Source organism: Loxodonta africana, chromosome 19, assembly GCF_030014295.1.
Source record: "Loxodonta africana isolate mLoxAfr1 chromosome 19, mLoxAfr1.hap2, whole genome shotgun sequence".
Classification (NCBI taxonomy): Eukaryota; Metazoa; Chordata; class Mammalia; order Proboscidea; family Elephantidae; genus Loxodonta; species Loxodonta africana.
Window position 1 is genome coordinate 33,038,945 of NC_087360.1, and position 16,320 is coordinate 33,055,264.

Consider the following 16,320-nt stretch of genomic DNA (forward strand, 5'->3'; position numbering starts at 1 on the left):
CTGCCGCGGGCCCCGCCGCGCCCCGCACCCTTCCCGCCGCGGCGGGTGCACGCCACCGGAAGCGCCAGCCACGTCTCCACAGAGCCGCCGCCATCGCCGCCTACGCGACGCGGGCCCTCTCGGCAGCCGGGGTTGCCCACGGCGCTGCCTGCGCCGGCTCGGGCGAGTCCGCGGAACTAGAGCGCATACGGCTGATGGCGCGGTGAGTGCGCCGGAACCGCGCCGAGCGGCGTGCGGACCCGGGGGATGGGAGGGACAGACTCGGAAGTCCCGGATACGGACCTGGGGAGGGCCTCAACCCAGGTAAGGGTGGTGGCCGTCAGGACCTGGTACGCCGTGGGAGTGTCACGCTTGGTCCTTGGGTTAGGATCAGACCCCTAGGAGGGCACATCGGGCCGGGAGAATGGTGGGGCGCAGGGGCAGGGTCTGCGGAGTCCTAGGCACTAGAGACTTAGTGTTCTACCCAACAGGTTCCTCCCGGAGGCCGTGGGGTGGCCCCCAGGGGCCTTTCCTGTTAGGGAAAGGCCACCCCCCAGGAAACTGTGGTCTGGGTAGTGCGTGGGGGACTCACGTGGGAATGTTACGGGAAAGGGGAAGTGGCACTAGGCTGACTTGCTAACAGACCAGCATTTCGGGATTTTCCAGCCAGGGACTTTGTGTCCTGTTGCTATTTATTTTTACGTGTGACCCAGCCTGAGGGACCTGTGTGAACTGCCCACAGTGCCTGCCCCGCGGCCTCCTGAACGGACTCTGACGGGGCGTGGGAGGGGCTCGCGCCTGCGGTCCCCTGGCCTTTGAGGACGGAGACGCCAAAGGTCAGAGAGGCTGCCGCCTGAGGGACAGGGCGGGAACCAGGGCTGCTCTGGGCTCTGAAAGGGAACAGCTGGGGTCAGGAGCTGCCCTGTGGGGTCCTTGCCAGACGCAGGGGTCCTCCCCAGACGGGTCCTCAGGAGAAATCTCCCAGCTCCCAGACAGAGAGCAGGCCCCAGTTCTGGCCCGCAGGACCATCCTGTGGGGCAGATGTCAACCATCCCTCCCTGGACGCTCACCCAGCGGGTATTTCCACCCCTACAAAGGCACCCTTTCCACTCTGCCCTCTCTGCCTAGTTCTTGGCCAGCCCACTCTCTTTTGCCCACCAAACTCTGGGGGCTCAGTTTTCTTGTCTGCAAAACAAGCTTGTGGGAGTGGTTGTGTTACTTGTTGGAAACCTCAGGTTCTTGCTGGCATGACTTGTATAGGCCAATAGGAGAGACCAAAGTGGGAGAACAGGAAGGCACTTTTATTTCATTGTACAAGGAAATGGAGTCAGTCAGAGCTGCTGCTGCCTCCAGGACTGCTTGCCAAGGGCGGGCAGGCAAGTTACTTTTAAAGGGGTTTACAAGTAGGGAGTTCATACAAGTTACGTCAACAACATTCTTAATGATACTATACAGGCGCAATGGGGTTTACATAAAACCTGCAACCAAAAGTAGGATTCAAATACAAAGCTGGGGTGGGGTGGGGTGAGGATCTGAGCAAAGGAAATGATTTTTCAATACATGCTGTAGGCGAGGAAGCCAGGTAAAGAATACAGCACTGTGGGTGCTCTGTCTCACTTGTGATGCCAGTCACAGCTATTCGTGGCCCAGTGCCTGGCACACAGGGCATGCACAGCGTGTGAAAGACCTTCCCCTGTGCCTGGAGTGGCAGGGCCCCACTGCGGAATTTAAGGCTGTGCCAGCTCAGATTTCTTGTTCCGTTACAACTCAGGAGAGCTGGCAGGAGGCTGCAGGCGGAGAGAGGGAGCCTAGAGAGGCTGATCTGTTAACTTCCCTGACTCTGCTGCTCCCTGCCCTGGGCCTTAACGACTCTTGCAACTACTCAGCTCTGCTATTATAGGGCATAAGCAGCCATAGACGGTATGTATGGGAATGAATTGTGTTCTGATAAAGCTTTTAACCACAGACAGCAGGCAGATAAGGCCTGTGGCCAAAGTTTGCCAGCCTCTGCTTTACATGGTTCCCAGTGCAGGTTCCCTTTCCTCCCTCTTCTCAGGCCTCACAGGGACAGGTGACTGAGTGTCCTGGCTCCCCGTTACTCTTTGTGGGTTGGAGAAATAGAAAATTCTTGTATGACTGGGCAGGGAGGCAAGAGAGAGGGATGATGGCCCCAGCTCCCGAGCGCTGGAATTGACTGGGTATTTTGTGGCCTTTATGCTTCCCACCGCTCCCTTGGGTTCTAGAAGCCAAGTGGAGGTGAGTGGCCAGGCCTGTGGTCTACAGAAGTGACTAGCCAGGCTGCAGCACGTGGGTGCCCACAGGCCTTTGAGCTCCTTCCCTCCCACCCCCCGGCCCCCAGGTGGATTCCCTGTGTCCTCCTGCCTGTCCGCAGGGCTCTGCTGGGGTGCGCCTGCGTGCAGCCTCACCTAACATTGCTCCACTTCATCTCTGAGGACCCGGACTGGCACTCCCGGCCTCTGTCTTTCTGGGTCCCCCTCTCTCCTCTCAGACAAGACCCTCTGGTTCCAGCCTTTGCTGAGAAGGGGTATCCAGCCCTGTTCAGAAAGCTCCAGGTAGGGATTCCCCAGTCTCCTGGGCAATCTGTGTGCAGAACGGGGCTGGGTTTAAATGTTTACACCTCAGCCTCTTCCCTGACACCAACCCCCATGTTTCCTGGTCCTCAGTGAGCCTGTGGCTCCGTGCCTGTCTCTGCCCGCTATGCTGCCAGATCCATGAGGGCAGGATGCAGCATGAGTGCTGGACACACCGGGGCCTTGGTGGTTGTCAGTGAGTACATCAGTGGTTGTTGTCCTTAGTGACAATTACATGTTCAGAAATGACAAGGGCAGTGCTCCCTAAATGGCTAGTGGCCTTTCTTTCTGAATGCCACTGAGGGGCGGATGCTGCATGCTGACCCATCGGGGAACATAGGGGACACACAGTCCGGGGTGGGGGGTGGAGCCTGGCCCAAGCAGCTCGAGAGCACCATGGCCCGGTGCATTCTCGGTTACTCCCACCGCAGCCTCGCAGAAGTGCCATCTTGCTCCTCCTTGGCTCCTCGAGCAGGAAGCCACGTGTGGACAGAGGTGGATGTGTCCACCCTCCTCGGGTAGAGACCATGGTGAGATTGGGCACAGCAACAGATTCCAGGTCCAGGCAAAGATCTAGCAAGTGTCTTTGCAAGGGGGTCAGAGTCTTTTCTAGTTATTGTTTATGAGTTTTTTTAAGGAGCCGAGAAACCAGGTTGTGCAGTGACTTCATATTTTTGAAGAATTTTTCAAGCGTCTTGGTAAATCCTTTTTCGGATGCTTACTTGCAATATATTGATGAAAGATCCTTCCAGTTCTTTTAAAGAAAGATGAGTGTCAGCTCCAAACCAAAAACCCGTTGCCGTCAAGTCAATTCTGACTCATAGGGACCCTATAGGACAGAGTAGAACTGCCCCATAGAGTTTCCAAGGAGCGCCTGGTGGATTTGAACTGCCAGCCTTTTGGCTAGCAGCCATAGCTCTTAACCACTGTGCCACCATTGCTCCGAGTGGATATATTAAATGAAAAAAGAAAAATTCTAGCTGACAAAAGTTATAAACTCTCTGGCTACAAAGCACAAAGAGAAACAGAAGCCAGTGTGAGCCCTTGCAGCCACCACAGAGCAGCCACCCCCTCAGCACAGGCAGCCTCAGGGGAGTGCCCTGCTCTGCCTGCAGAGGGTCCAGGTCTGAATCTGAGAGCCCAGTTGCCTGTGTGGTGCTCAAGCTGCGTTCCTCTGACACACTTGCATGGGACACGCATGTACAAAATACTTCATGAACAGGATTGTAGTTTGCCCCCCAACAGTCTGGAGAGGTGGGAGTATCATCCCATTTTACAAATGAGGAAACTGAGGCTTGTCAGTGAAAGGACGTGCCTGCAACCCCGCTGTGCTGCGGGAACATCCTGCCTCCTAGTCATCCCGTCCACAGTGAGCATAGCCTACCCAGAAGGTCATCTCGACCTTGGAGGGAATATGTACCTGGCAGTGCTCACTAGAGCCAGTCAACTGCTGGACAGAGGCCAGAAAGGCAGAGTGGGACAGAACCCCTGGAGGAGTCCCAGATTCAAACCCCTCTCCACCCCAGACAGCCTGTGGGGTCTGTGGTCCCTCCATGCCGGTATACTGGTGACAGCACATACTCTGCCCTGGAGCTTTTTTTTTTATTGTGATTTAAGTGAATGTTTACAAATCAAGTCAGTTTCTCATACAAAAATTTATATACACCTTGTTATATACTCCTGATTGCTCTTCCCCTAGTGAGACAGCACACTCTTTCCCTCCACTCTCTCTTTTCGTGTCCATTTGGCCAGCTTCTGACCCCCTTTGCTCTCTCATCTCCTCTCCAGACAGGAGATGGCCAACATAGTCTCATGTGTCTACTTGATCCAAGAAGCTCATTCTTCACCAGTATCATTTTCTATCCCATTGTCCAGTCCAATCCCTGTCTGAAGAGTTGGCTTTGGGAATGGTTCCTGTCTTGGGCTAACAGAAGGTCTGGGGACCATGACCTCCGGAGTCCTTCTAGTCTCAGACCATTAAGTCTGGTCTTTTTACGAGAACTTGAGGTCTGCATCCCACTACTCTCTTGCTCCCTCAGGGGTTCTCTGTTGTGTTCCCCGTTGGGGCAGTCATCGGTTGTAGCTGGGCACCATCTAGTTCTTCTGGTCTTGGGCTGATGTAGTCTCTGGTTTGTGGCCCTTTCTGTCTCTTGGGCTTGTAATTACCTTGTGTCCTTGGTGTTCTTCATTCTCCTTTGCTCCAGGTGGGTTAAAACCAATTGATGCATCTTAGATGGCCGCTTGCTAGCGTTTATGACCCCAGATGCCACTCTCCAAAGTAGGATGCAGAATGTTTTCTTAATAGATTTTATTATGCCAGTTGACTTAGATGTCCCCTGAAACTGTGGTCCCCAAACCCCCGCCCCTGTTACACTGGCCTTCGAAACATTCAGTTTATTCAGGAAGCTTCTTTGCTTTTGGTTTAGTCCAGTTGTACTGACCTTTCCTGTATTGTGTGTTGTCTTTCCCTTCACCTGAAATGGTTCTTATCTACTATCTAATTAATGAAAACCCCTCTCCCTCCCCTGTCTCATAACTGTCAAAGAACATGTTCTTCTCTGTTTAAACTATTTCTTGAGTTCTTATAATAGTGGTCTTATACAGTATTTGTCCTTTTGCAACTGACTAATTTCACTCAGCATAATGGCTTCCAGATTCCTCCATGTTACGAAATGATTCACGGTTTCATCATTGTTCTTTATCGATGCGTAGTATCCTGGAGTCTTTCTAAGTGGGCAGCTGGAGGAGACAGATGGAGAGAGGCCAAGAGTGAGCTGAGGGGCTCTTTAGTGCAGCCTGGACAGGTCTGCGGAAGCCTCAGCCCCCAGACATGCAGGAGAAGCGATTGGAGCTGACGCCAGCCGCCCTCACTCCCCACCACTGAGCTGGGCGAGGTCCCTGCTCTGGCGCCACTGTCCCAGGCAGCTCTTTGCAGCTCTTGGTCGAGGCTCCTGCCTGATCATGCATGGCGTGACATTCTGGTCCTTCTCACATCTGCATAATTAGGAAAAGGCTGAGTGACTCAGGCACCTTGAGCAGGGAGCTAGCAGCTTTGCCATCTGCCTCACAGCATCTGTGGACTGTCTTCCTGGCCCCGTGGGGGTCATTGTAGTATCCTTTGAGTGTCCTTCCCAAGAAGAGAAGCTCATTCCCTGTCTCGTGAGCAGCTACCAGGCTGTGGCATTCTAGAGAAGAAGGGGCAGACCCACGGGACGAAGGGAGGCACACCCACATGCAGGCCTGCTTTGATGACGTTTACCTGTGTGTCAGGCTGGATGCGACAAGTCACACTGGTCGCAGAGGCATGTCCTGGATCATGGAATGGTTGGTTTGGGATCCAGAGCTCTGGGTGGCAGTCACCTACCTGCGGGTCTCAGCGCAGCTGCACAGAGCATCCGAGGAGGACGAGTGGTGATGGGAGATCCTCCAGAATCCTGGCTTTGGGGGATGTCCTCGCAGGAAGACTACTCAAGATCATCAGGCTCATAACCCAAAAAACCAAACCCGCTGCCATTGAGTCAATTCTGACTCATAGCGACCCTATAGGACAGAGTAGAACTGCCCCATAGAGTTTCCCAGGAGCTCCTGGCGGATTCAAACTTCCGACCTCTTGGTTAGCAGCCTTAGCACTTAACCACTACACCACCAGGGTTTCCCGTCAGGCTCATAGGGAGGTTTTATTGAGGGGCGGTTATTGTTGCCATTTGTGGAAAGCCGGCTGCCCCTAGCCCAGATCTGCATGCCATCAGTGAGAACGTGGATGTGGCTGATCCCTGCTGTGAGTAGGAAGTGCTAGGTGTGAGCAGCTTCTGTGGTGATAAGGAAGGTGCCTCCCCTGCCCCAGGGGCAGCGGTAGCCTAGAAGTGTAAGCAAGCCCTCAGGAGGGGAGGGGAGCAAAGTGGGAGATGATTGTGCACCTGGAGCTGGAGGTGAGCATGCATGTGGGAGTGGGGCTGGAGGTGAGTGTGCACAGGAGCCAGAGCTCCATGAGGCAGGCAGGGCAGGACGCCTTGGGCAGTGGCGGCTGGCAGGGAGGCTCTCTTGAGTGTCCCTGTCCCTGAGGGAGACAGCACTAAGGTTGTTTTTCTGGGCCCTACTTCCTACAGGGAACACCAAGTCCCCTTTCCTTTTTGGAACAGGGAGGGCCTGGAGCAGCATTGTGCTTCCACCTTGGCCCCTGATGGGAGTCTGTCTCCCTGGGATGAGGGAAAGAACCCCTTCCCCTGCTCTCTCTGTGGCCTGGGCGCCCTGCCGAGACAGGAGAAAGGTAGAACGCAGACTTGGGTGTATCTCAACAGGTGCCGAGTCCACAGCGGCCCAAGGTGAGGAGCTGGGGGCACTGCCATTGGGTGATATTCTTGGCTTTGGCCAAATTGCAGTAATTTCTGCAGTGATGCAGAAAGTGATAGGTGAATTGTGAGGCCCCCGAGGGCTGACTTCACTTTGATTCAAGTGTGGTGGGGGTAGGGCAGTTGGGGACACATTCAGTGACGTGGGTGTAGGGCAGCAGCTGACACTTCTCCTGGGACAGTGGCTATCTGGATTGTATGTCCAGCAGCCTTAGAAACAGGCCTGCTCCAAACGCTACGGATGGATGGCTGTCCCAGCCCACAGTGGCTCCTGTAGCTGCGACTCCTGGCCTGGGTTTTTTATCCACTCTTTTTTTCTTCTCTAGGGGGGCTTTGGCTGGTCCACTTTCCTTTCGTGGCAGCAGACCTGAAACCCCATGGTTAGTGGGAGTGGACACAGAGCCCCATCCCTGGGGACCTGAGTACATCAAGGCTTGCTGCAATGGCTTTGGAGCACCCTGGGGTTCTTGCTGGGGGGAGTATGTTTGACTTCACTGCCCTGGTGGTTTGGGCAGAAAGCAGCTCTCCTGGTTCTGAGATGCTTGGCGAATTTGAATTGTGTCCCCCAAAATTATCTGTCAACTTGGCTAGTCCATAATTCCCAATATTGTGTGATTATCTACCATTTTGTCGTAGGATGTTATTTTCCTTTGTATTGTAAATCCTACCTCTGTGATATTAATGAGGTGGGATTAGTAGCAGTTATGTTAACGAGGCAGGAATCAATCTACACATTTAGGTTGTATCTTAAGCCATCTCTTTTGAGATATAAAAGAGAGAAGTGAGCAGAGAGACATGGGGACTTCATACCACCAAGAAACAAGAGCCAGGAGAATAGTGCATCCTTTGGACCCGGGTCCCTGTGCTGAGGAGCTCCTAGACCAGGGGAAGATTAATGATAAGGACCTTCCTCCAGAGAGAGAAAGCCTTTCCCTGGAGCTGGCACCCTGAATTCGGACTTCTAGCCTCCTAGACTGTGAGAATAAATTTCTCTTTGTTAAAGTGTCCACTTGTGGTATTTCTGTTATAGCAGCACTAGATAACTAAGACAGGCGGGATGACCCAGACCGCGCTGTTACCCTTCAGAGACTGAACTTCCACAGGTGGATGGTGCCCAGAGGAGCTGGGCAGTGTTGGGGCAGGGCTGCCCCATCCACTTGCCCAGCCTTACCACGCTCAGGGTTTCTGCACAGCATGTCGCAGGCAACCCTGTGTTGAAGTTCACGCTGTCACGATGGAATTAATTTGTCATTTGTAGAGGCTGTGGTAAAGGCCTAGCCCCCTCAGCCATGTCTAGAACTCAGTGAGCAGGTGCTCCAAGTACTGCTCCCTGCCCCGAGGCCAGAGCCAAGGCTGAGGACACAGGATGCTGGGGAAATATCAGCTCCTTCCCCTTACTCTGGTTAAAAAATGGGGGAAGGATGAAGCTGTTAGCATGGACGAGGACTTCAGGAGGCAGTGTGGGCAATGGCCAGCCAGTCCCTCCCCTCCAGGCCTCGGTCCTCCTGCTCCCGAGAACCCCTGGACTCTCCTGGGGGGCGGCTGGGCGGACATGTGAGGTGGGAAGTTAAGCCCCCCAGGCTCTGGAGCCACTCCTGGAGCCCCTTTCCAGAAAGGGGGGGGGGTGTCAGAATAGGGACTTGGGGGCATATGGGGACTCTGAAGGGGCTGGGGTCTCAGGGTTGCTGTGGAGCTGTGACCCTGGCCATCCATCCAGACATGAGCTAGTCCATGATCTTGGCTTTTGGAGGGTTCACGCATGCTGAAGTACCACTGGTGTCCCCAGCCCCGGAGCCCATGTGAAGACCCAGGGCTTGGCTGGGTGGAGATGCAGGAGAAGGTATGAGGTATAGCCTCACCCTGTAGAAGTGTGAGCACTGGGAATCCCACCACAGGGCCTGCCAGCTCAGCCAGAAGGGCATCCTTATTTCTCCCAACTCCTCCTCGTCACCCACCACCTTCTCAGGCTCCTGCAAGGGCCACAGCTTGAGACCGAGGGGTCACACCATCTGATGGGCACAGTGGTCAGAACTGCTTTCTCCCCAGATCGGTTCTGGAGGTTCCCTGCCTGTCAGAGCCTCCATCCCCTCCTGACAGGAGGTAGAAAGGGCCTTCATCTGCCCTTAGTTGTGTGCTGAGGCTGTATTGACAAGGTGATGCTACCTTCCCGGCCTCCGGTGTGAGCAGCAGGCAGGGCCCAGAAAAACAAGCTCTGTCCCTGCCTGTTCACAAAGGTGTAAATTTATAAACAGACAAACCTAGAGATTTAGAGATTGAAATTTAGAGATTAAAAGGCCAAATTCTTACACAATTCAAGTATTACAGGGATTGTTGTTAGGTGCCATCAGTTGGTTCCGACATGTAGTGAACCTACACATAACAGAACCAAACACTGCCCAGTCCTGCGCCATTGTCACAGTCATTGCTGTGTTTGAGCCCATTGTTGCAGCCACCGTGTCAATCCATCCTGTTGAGGGCCTTCTTCTTTTTTGCTGCCCCTGTACTCTACCAACTATGATATCCCCCAGGGACTGGTCTCTCCTATTGCAGAGATTGGGATTTATAATTCATAACTCCAGTGTACACAAAAAAATTCACTGTATCTCTTCTTAGTTTTGATATTGATTTCTAACAATTACTAGATTCTTTTAGTACAGAGAATGAAAATAGCCCATTATCTCACCACCCAAATAACAGTTATATTAATAAGGCAGTCCCCAATACAAACATCTGACTTATGTACAAGCTGTAGTTATGAAAAGCCTATTATATTAAAAATGCTAGATACAGACAACAGTTTGTAATAACAAAACGGGCACTACTTTGTGATCGCATCAAAGTGTTATTATTACTGTATCATGTTAAAGAGGAAACCCTGGTGGTGTAGTTGTTAAGTGCTACGGCTGCTGTCCAAGAGGTCAGCAGTTCGAATCTGCCAGGTGCTCCTTGGAAACTCTATGGGGCAGTTCTACTCTGTCCTGTAGGGTCGCTATGAGTTGGAATCGACTCGACAGTAGTGGGTTTGGTGTTTTTGGTATGTTAAAGATGTTTTAGTATATCTGGAAGTGTTTCATTTTTTTATGCATAGAAAGGTACACCATATACTATACACTAAAAACATTTGACTAACTGACTTTAGATAGGAGGTGTACCTAATTGTCCTGACTTATGTACAAATTCTGGTTGAAGACAAATTTAAGAACAGAGAAACTCGTTCATAATCTGGGAATTGCCTGTAAAGTAATAAACAAAGCAACACAGGCGCATCCTTAAGAAATCCAGACCACGCAGAAAGGAGCAAAACAAGTGCAGCCATGTCAAACCTGTGCGCCACTCTAACTGTTCATTTCTTGTCATCCCAGGAGAGAAACACCTGGTACTTACAGACTGTGCCGTGGTATGTCATACCTCGGAATCCTGCCCTGTGGGGGACAGAGTCATCCTCCTTGGCGAGGTGCAGGCCCTGGGATCTCTTGGCAGTGGCCTGCTGACCTAGGTGGGCTGGTCGCTTTGTGAGACGACACCCAGGCTCTCCGGGCAGTCAGCACCTGGGCCTGCTAGGGCTTCTGGCTTTTTCTGTAAACTGTGTATCTGCCGCCTTTACTTGTGTTTCTCTTGGGTCATCATTTTTATATGGATTTGTATGTGTATTTTGTAAACCAGCCCTTGATGTTATATGTTATTTCCCGACTTATAAATTGTTCTTTTGGGAAATACATGGCTTGAGCAAAGGGGTACATTTCTCCCAGCTTTTCATCAGGAGCCATGGCTGCAGGACTTCACCGTTGCGGACAATGAGACTGTCCTGGACTAGGGGACATCCTGGGCAGACGACCTGTGGCCCTTTGGACCTTCTTCTCAAGGCCGGCCTCTGGAAGGGGACTTGGATACCTGGACCTCAGGCATACTCAGGCTACAGTTTTTGTTGGTGATTGTTGTTGTTAGGTGCCATCGAGTGGGTTCCGACTCATAGTGCCCCTATGTACAACAGAACAAAACTCTGCTTGGTCCTGCGCCATCCTCACAATCATTGTTACGCTTGAGCCCATTGTTGCAGCCACTATGTCAGTCTGTCTCGTTGAGGGTCTTCCTCTTTTTCGCTGACCCTCTACTTTACCAAGCATGATGTCCTTCTCCAGGGACTGACCCTTTCTAATAACATGTCCAAAGTATGTGAGATGCAGTTTTGCCACCTTTGCTTCTAAAGGAGCATTCTGGTTGTACTGCTTCCAAGACAGATTTGTTTGTTCTTTTGGCAGTCAGTGGTATATTCAGTATTCTTCACCAGCACCACAATTCAAAGGCGTCAATTCTTCTTCAGTCTTCCTTATTCATTGTCCAGCTTTCGCATGCATAGGAGGTGATTGAAAACACCAAGGCTTGGGTCAGGCGCACCTTAGTGTTTAAGGTGAGGTCTTTGCTTTTTAACACTTTAAAGAGATCTTTTGCAGCAGATTTGCCCAGTGCAATGTGCTGTTTGATTTCTTGACTGCTGCTTCTATGGCTGTTGATTGTGGATCCAAGTAAAATGAAATCCTTGACAACTTCAGTCTTTTCTCCGTTTATCATGATGTTGCTCATTGGTCCAGTTGTGAGGATTTTTGTTTTCTCTGTATTGAGGTGTAATCCATACTGAAGGTTATAGTCTTTGATCTTCATCAATAAGTGCTTCAAGTCCTCTTCACTTTCAGCAAGCAAGGTGTATCATCTGCATAATGCAGGTTGTTAATGAGCCTTCCTCCAAACCTGATGCCACGTTCTTCTTCATATAGTCCAGTTCCTTGGATTATTTGCTCAGCATACAGATTGAATAAGTACCGTAAAAGGAGACAACCCTGACACACACCTTTCCTGACTTTAAACCATGCAGTATCCCCTTGTTCTGTTGGAATGACTGCCTTTTGATCTGTGTACAAGTTCCTCATGAGCGCAATTAAGTGTTCTGGGATTCCCATTCTTCGCAATGTTATCCATAAGTTGTTGTGGTCCACACAGTCAAATGCCTTTGCACTGTCAGTAAAACACAGGTAAACATCCTTCTGGTATTCTCTGCTTTCAACCAGGATCCATCTGACATCAGCAATGATATCCCTCGTTCCGCGTCCTCTTCTGAATATGGCTTGAATTTCTGGTAGTTCCCTGTGGATGTACTGCTGCAGCCGTTTTTGAATGATCTTCAGCAAAAGTTAACTTGCATGTGATGTTAATGATATTTTTGGATAATTTCCACATTCGGTTGGATCACCTCTCTTGGGAATAGGCATAAATATGGATCTCTTCCAGTCGGTTAGCCGTATATCTGTCTTCCAGATTTCTTGGCATAGATGAGTGAGCACTTCCAGCGCTGCATCCATTTCTTGAGCCATCTCACCTGGTATTCCGTCTATTCCTGCAGCCTTGCTTTTCGCCAGTGCCTTCAGTGCAGCTTGAACCTCTTCCTTCAGTCCCATCGGTTCCTGATTATATGCTACCTCCTGAATAGGTTGACCATTGACCAATTCTTTTGGTACAGTGACTCTGTGTGTTCTTTCCATCTTCTTTTGATGGTTGCCACGTTGTTTAATGTTTTCCCCATAGAATCCTTCACTGTTGCAACTTGAGGCTTGAATTTTTTCTTCAGTTCTTTAAGCTTGACAGATGCCAAGTGTGTTCGTCCCTTTTGGTTTTCTAACTCCAGGTCTTTGCCATTTCATGATGATACTTTGGTTTTCTGAGCCACCCTTTGAAATCTTCTGTTCAGCTCTTTTACTTCATCATTTCTTCCATTTGCTTTAGCTACTCAACAGCGTTAGCTAAAGGAAAAAAATTCTGTCCCAATTAGATCAGCTTTGCCACCAAGCTAGAGAGGGGGTGTGCAAGTCTAATCCCACTGGTACCTTCCTATCTTACCACCCAAAGAGCCACTTCCAGGAGTAGGCTGTGCAGTTGCACGTGCCACCTGCAGCCAGCTGCCACGGCCTCGAGTGTCTCACTGGACTCTAGGGCTCATCCTTCTTGTTCCAGAGCTTGAATGTGCCAGGATGGGGAGCCGGCCCTTGGGAGACTGCCTGGGGCCTTACCTGGCAATTTCTGCAAGGTGTGTCTTTGGCTCTGGAAAGGCTGCCCTTGCCCTGGGCCAGCCCCCTACCCCTCTGATTGGTGTTCTCTAAGGTAGCCTGGAGAGTGCACCCCAGAGGTAGGAAGCTGGGTGGGGGTGGGGGTCCTCTTTGCAGAGCCTGCCCCTCCCCCAGGGATCACCTGACAGGAGGTTTGCTCAGGGCAGAGCTGGGTGGGGTAAGAAGGCCTGGCATGGCTAGTGACCACGCCCCCCCCCCCCCCCCCCGTCAGCATAATGGGAGTAATGAGTAATGGTAGCACCCTGCCGGGTGGCCTCCAGGCACCGTCAAACTGAGGAGTGAGCGAGAGAGTCAGGAAGGGTGAGATCTACATGAAATGCCCAAGGGGCTTTGAGTGCTGCCTGAGGTCACAGAGCCTCCCTCCTCCTGCCCCCCTTTTCTTCTCCTCCGTGGACTCCCAGCTCTACCCTGTCCTCCCCCCTCCTCCCTCCCCTCTACTGCTCCCTCTTTGTCCCTCCTCCTCCCCACCTCTTCCCTTCTCCTATGAATTCCCTGCTTACTGCCCCCACCCTCCCCCTCCCCCACAGATGCTAGAGGGCTCCTCCCTGCTGCTAGCCACTGCTTTGCTGGGCCTGGTGCTGCTCTTCCTGTGGCGCCGCAACCAAGGCTGGTACATGATCCTGTGGAACGAATTTTTCCTGGAGCCAGTCCGCAACCTGGTCATGGGCGACAGCAAGGAGCAGCGTATTCTGCGCTATGTGCAGCAGCATGCACAGCCCGGAGACCCGCAGAGCGTGCTGGACACCATTGACACCTACTGCTCACAGAAGGAGTGGGCCATGAACGTGGGTGACAAGAAAGGTAAGCACCCGGTGTGGGCCTGCGAGGGGGAGGGCAATGGGTCCTCTGGGCCGACTCCATAGTCCTGATGGGAGAGGCATGTTAGCGCCCCGCTTTCCGGTGGTCTGGAGCCCTGGGTGCCCAAGCTGCAGGCCCTGCCTCCTGCTCCTTTGGCCCCCCTAGCTGAGGGCAGAGGTGAAAGGGGCAAAGGTTGTGCAGACCAGGACACCTCCTGCCAGCGGGACACCGCAGGGACTTTGTATCCAGGTCCTGTGGACAGGAAGGACATGGGAGATGTTTCTTATTTCTGCCAAGAAGAGTGCAGCCCACGCACAGCACTTCCCATCCTCACTCCTCCTCACTCCCCGGGGATGGCCCGTATCTCCAGTGGGGTCAGGCTCTGAGCAGCTGCTGCACAGCCCAACTCGGGACTATGCTGCCAGAGGCTCAGGCCCCACACCCACACTGTCCCACAGAGCCAGGCTCCAGGAAGGGCAGGCAGTGGGCTCTGGGGTGTCCAGGGTCAGGCATGCACCCACAGCCCTGTGGCTGAGAGGCCTGGGCCGGTAAAGCAGGCACCACGGGGTGGGGTGAAGGTCCCCCAACCCTCCCAAGGCCTGCCTCCGCCCTGGACCCCAGCCAGGTGTGTGTTGTCCCAAATCCCTGGAGCTGGGCCCTGGGGACAAAGATGTCACAGACCCCGTCCTGCCCTCTTAGAGCCCCTGACAGTGTCCAGTTCATGAATGCCCAGGCAGCTCCAACTGCAACTTGGCGGGTAGGGCTTCCAGAGAAGACAGCTGTGGGTGAAGATGATTTGGAAGGAGCCAGGCGAGTGGGAAAGGGAGGACTGGCGTGTGAAAAGGCATGAGGGACCGTGGGGAGCAGGTCCTTGGAGCTAGGCCTCCAAGGGAGTAAAAGATCCTCCAGCAACTAGTGAGGGGTGGGAAGGTGGGCCAGGCACTGGGGAGAGACACTGGTACCAGGACTGGAGATGTGGACTCCTCAGCGGGGCTTCCATGGGCCTGCACCTGGGTCTGACTCAGCATCCCCCCACCTCCTCCCCAGGCCTGATCGTGGATGAGGTGGTACAGGAGCGCCGTCCTATGGTACTGCTGGAGCTGGGCGCCTACTGCGGCTACTCGGCCGTGCGCATGGCCCGCCTGCTGCAGCCCGGTGCCCGCTTGCTCACCATAGAGTTGAACCCTGTCTATGCCTCCATCACCCAGCAGATGCTGGACTTCGCTGGCCTGCAGGACAAGGTACCACGTTCCCTCCTCACTGCCCGTGTTACAGAGGTGGATGCTGAAGCTAGGGGATGAAGTAGGTGAGTAGGGAGGCCACCTCAGTCCATTGTGCCTCAAGGTGTTTCCCAGGATGGTTTCATGTCACTCCACAGCTCTGTGAGGGTGGTCTGGGTGCCCTGTCCTACAGATCAGGAGACTCCCAACCCTGCATGGGAGGGGTGAGGACTGAGATGGGTGTCCAGGCAGGGTCCTTTCTTCTGCCCATGCAAGTTCTCTGGGCAGGACTGCCAGGGGCTGGAGGGACAGAGGTGCTGGACATTGACAGGGCTGCCATCTTCTAGGTAACAGTTCTGGTTGGGGCATCCCAGGATGTTATCCCCCAGCTAAAAAAGAAGCATGATGTGGACACGCTGGACATGGTCTTTCTCGATCACTGGAAGGACCGGTACTTGCCAGACACACTCCTCCTCGAGGTGAGCTGCTCATGGCTTCTGCCCTGTGCTTGTTGCTGGGCACGGACACCACCAGGTCTGGCCTGTCGTCTGCCTCAGGCCCCTGTGCAGAGCAGGTGCCCAGGCCGAAGCCTTCCTGAAAGCAGTCCTGGAGTGCGTGGGTAGCAGGGGATCTGGGCTGCCCAGCCCCCACCAGGCGAGTCACAGCCTGAGGTCAAGGAGTCCGAGGGCCAGAGGCAGCCCCAGGGTGAGAGTGGAGATGCAGGCAGAAGGGGGCCTGCGCAGAGGGCACCCGGCCAGGGGCCAGGCAGCCAGCTGGGACAGTGGGTGCCAGCATGCCTGAGCCTTCGAGGTGCTGCGGTGGTGGGCAGAGAGTGAGAGGGCCCTCTGAGGTGCAGCAGCAGGGAGGAGGTGAGTGTGGCCAACTGGACACCCGGCCTATGAGACAGTAGGCAACAGATCTCTCAAGAAAGGAAAGCAGCTCTTGCGGTGTTACCTGCTCTTCTGACACAGCTGCTCACCCAGCCCCACCCAGCGAGGACCCTGAGCCCTTGACTCAACCGTGCCTCCTCTGAGGCGGCTAGCAGTGGTAACTGGGGGCCTGTCCTTGGTCCCCAGGTAGGTGGAGCCTGGGGCATTGGGTGGGCCCTTAATAAACTGACCTGTGGCCTTTAATATTGATGACTTATCACCTGTCCTTATCCTGGGCAGCCAGGTCAAGGCAATAGGGACATGGAGTCTTCACTAGGGGGTTGTGGCCGCCATGGCCACCCTGCCCAGCAGTCAACCTGGCGTATGCCTGATTTGTC

General features: G+C 53.4%; 2 protein-coding genes across 15 annotated transcripts in view; one reads left to right on the forward strand and one right to left on the reverse strand.

Moving 5' to 3' along the window:
• TXNRD2 (thioredoxin reductase 2) overlaps positions 1–397 on the reverse strand; it is a 68,716-nt gene extending 68,319 nt beyond the window's left edge. For 3 of the 11 annotated variants that reach the window (XM_064272555.1, XM_064272554.1, XM_064272563.1), the window contains exon 1: positions 1–112. In XM_064272555.1, the coding sequence (XP_064128625.1) occupies positions 1–94 (94 nt within the window). In that variant the 5' untranslated portion in view covers positions 95–112. Of the gene's footprint in view, positions 117–282 lie in introns of those variants that run through there. The other 8 variants (XM_064272562.1, XM_064272559.1, XM_064272557.1 and 5 more) reach the window with 5 other exon arrangements.
• The window catches only part of COMT (catechol-O-methyltransferase), a 21,220-nt gene continuing 4,993 nt past the window's right edge, over positions 94–16,320 (forward strand). The window contains exons 1-5 of one of the 4 annotated variants that reach the window (XM_064272568.1): positions 2,433–2,552; positions 2,664–2,766; positions 13,563–13,836; positions 14,881–15,074; positions 15,401–15,532. In XM_064272568.1, coding sequence (XP_064128638.1) covers positions 13,563–13,836; positions 14,881–15,074; positions 15,401–15,532 — 600 coding nt within the window. In that variant the 5' untranslated portion in view covers positions 2,433–2,552; positions 2,664–2,766. Of the gene's footprint in view, positions 304–701; positions 816–2,432; positions 2,553–2,663; positions 2,767–13,562; positions 13,837–14,880; positions 15,075–15,400; positions 15,533–16,320 lie in introns of those variants that run through there. The other 3 variants (XM_064272569.1, XM_064272566.1, XM_064272567.1) reach the window with 3 other exon arrangements.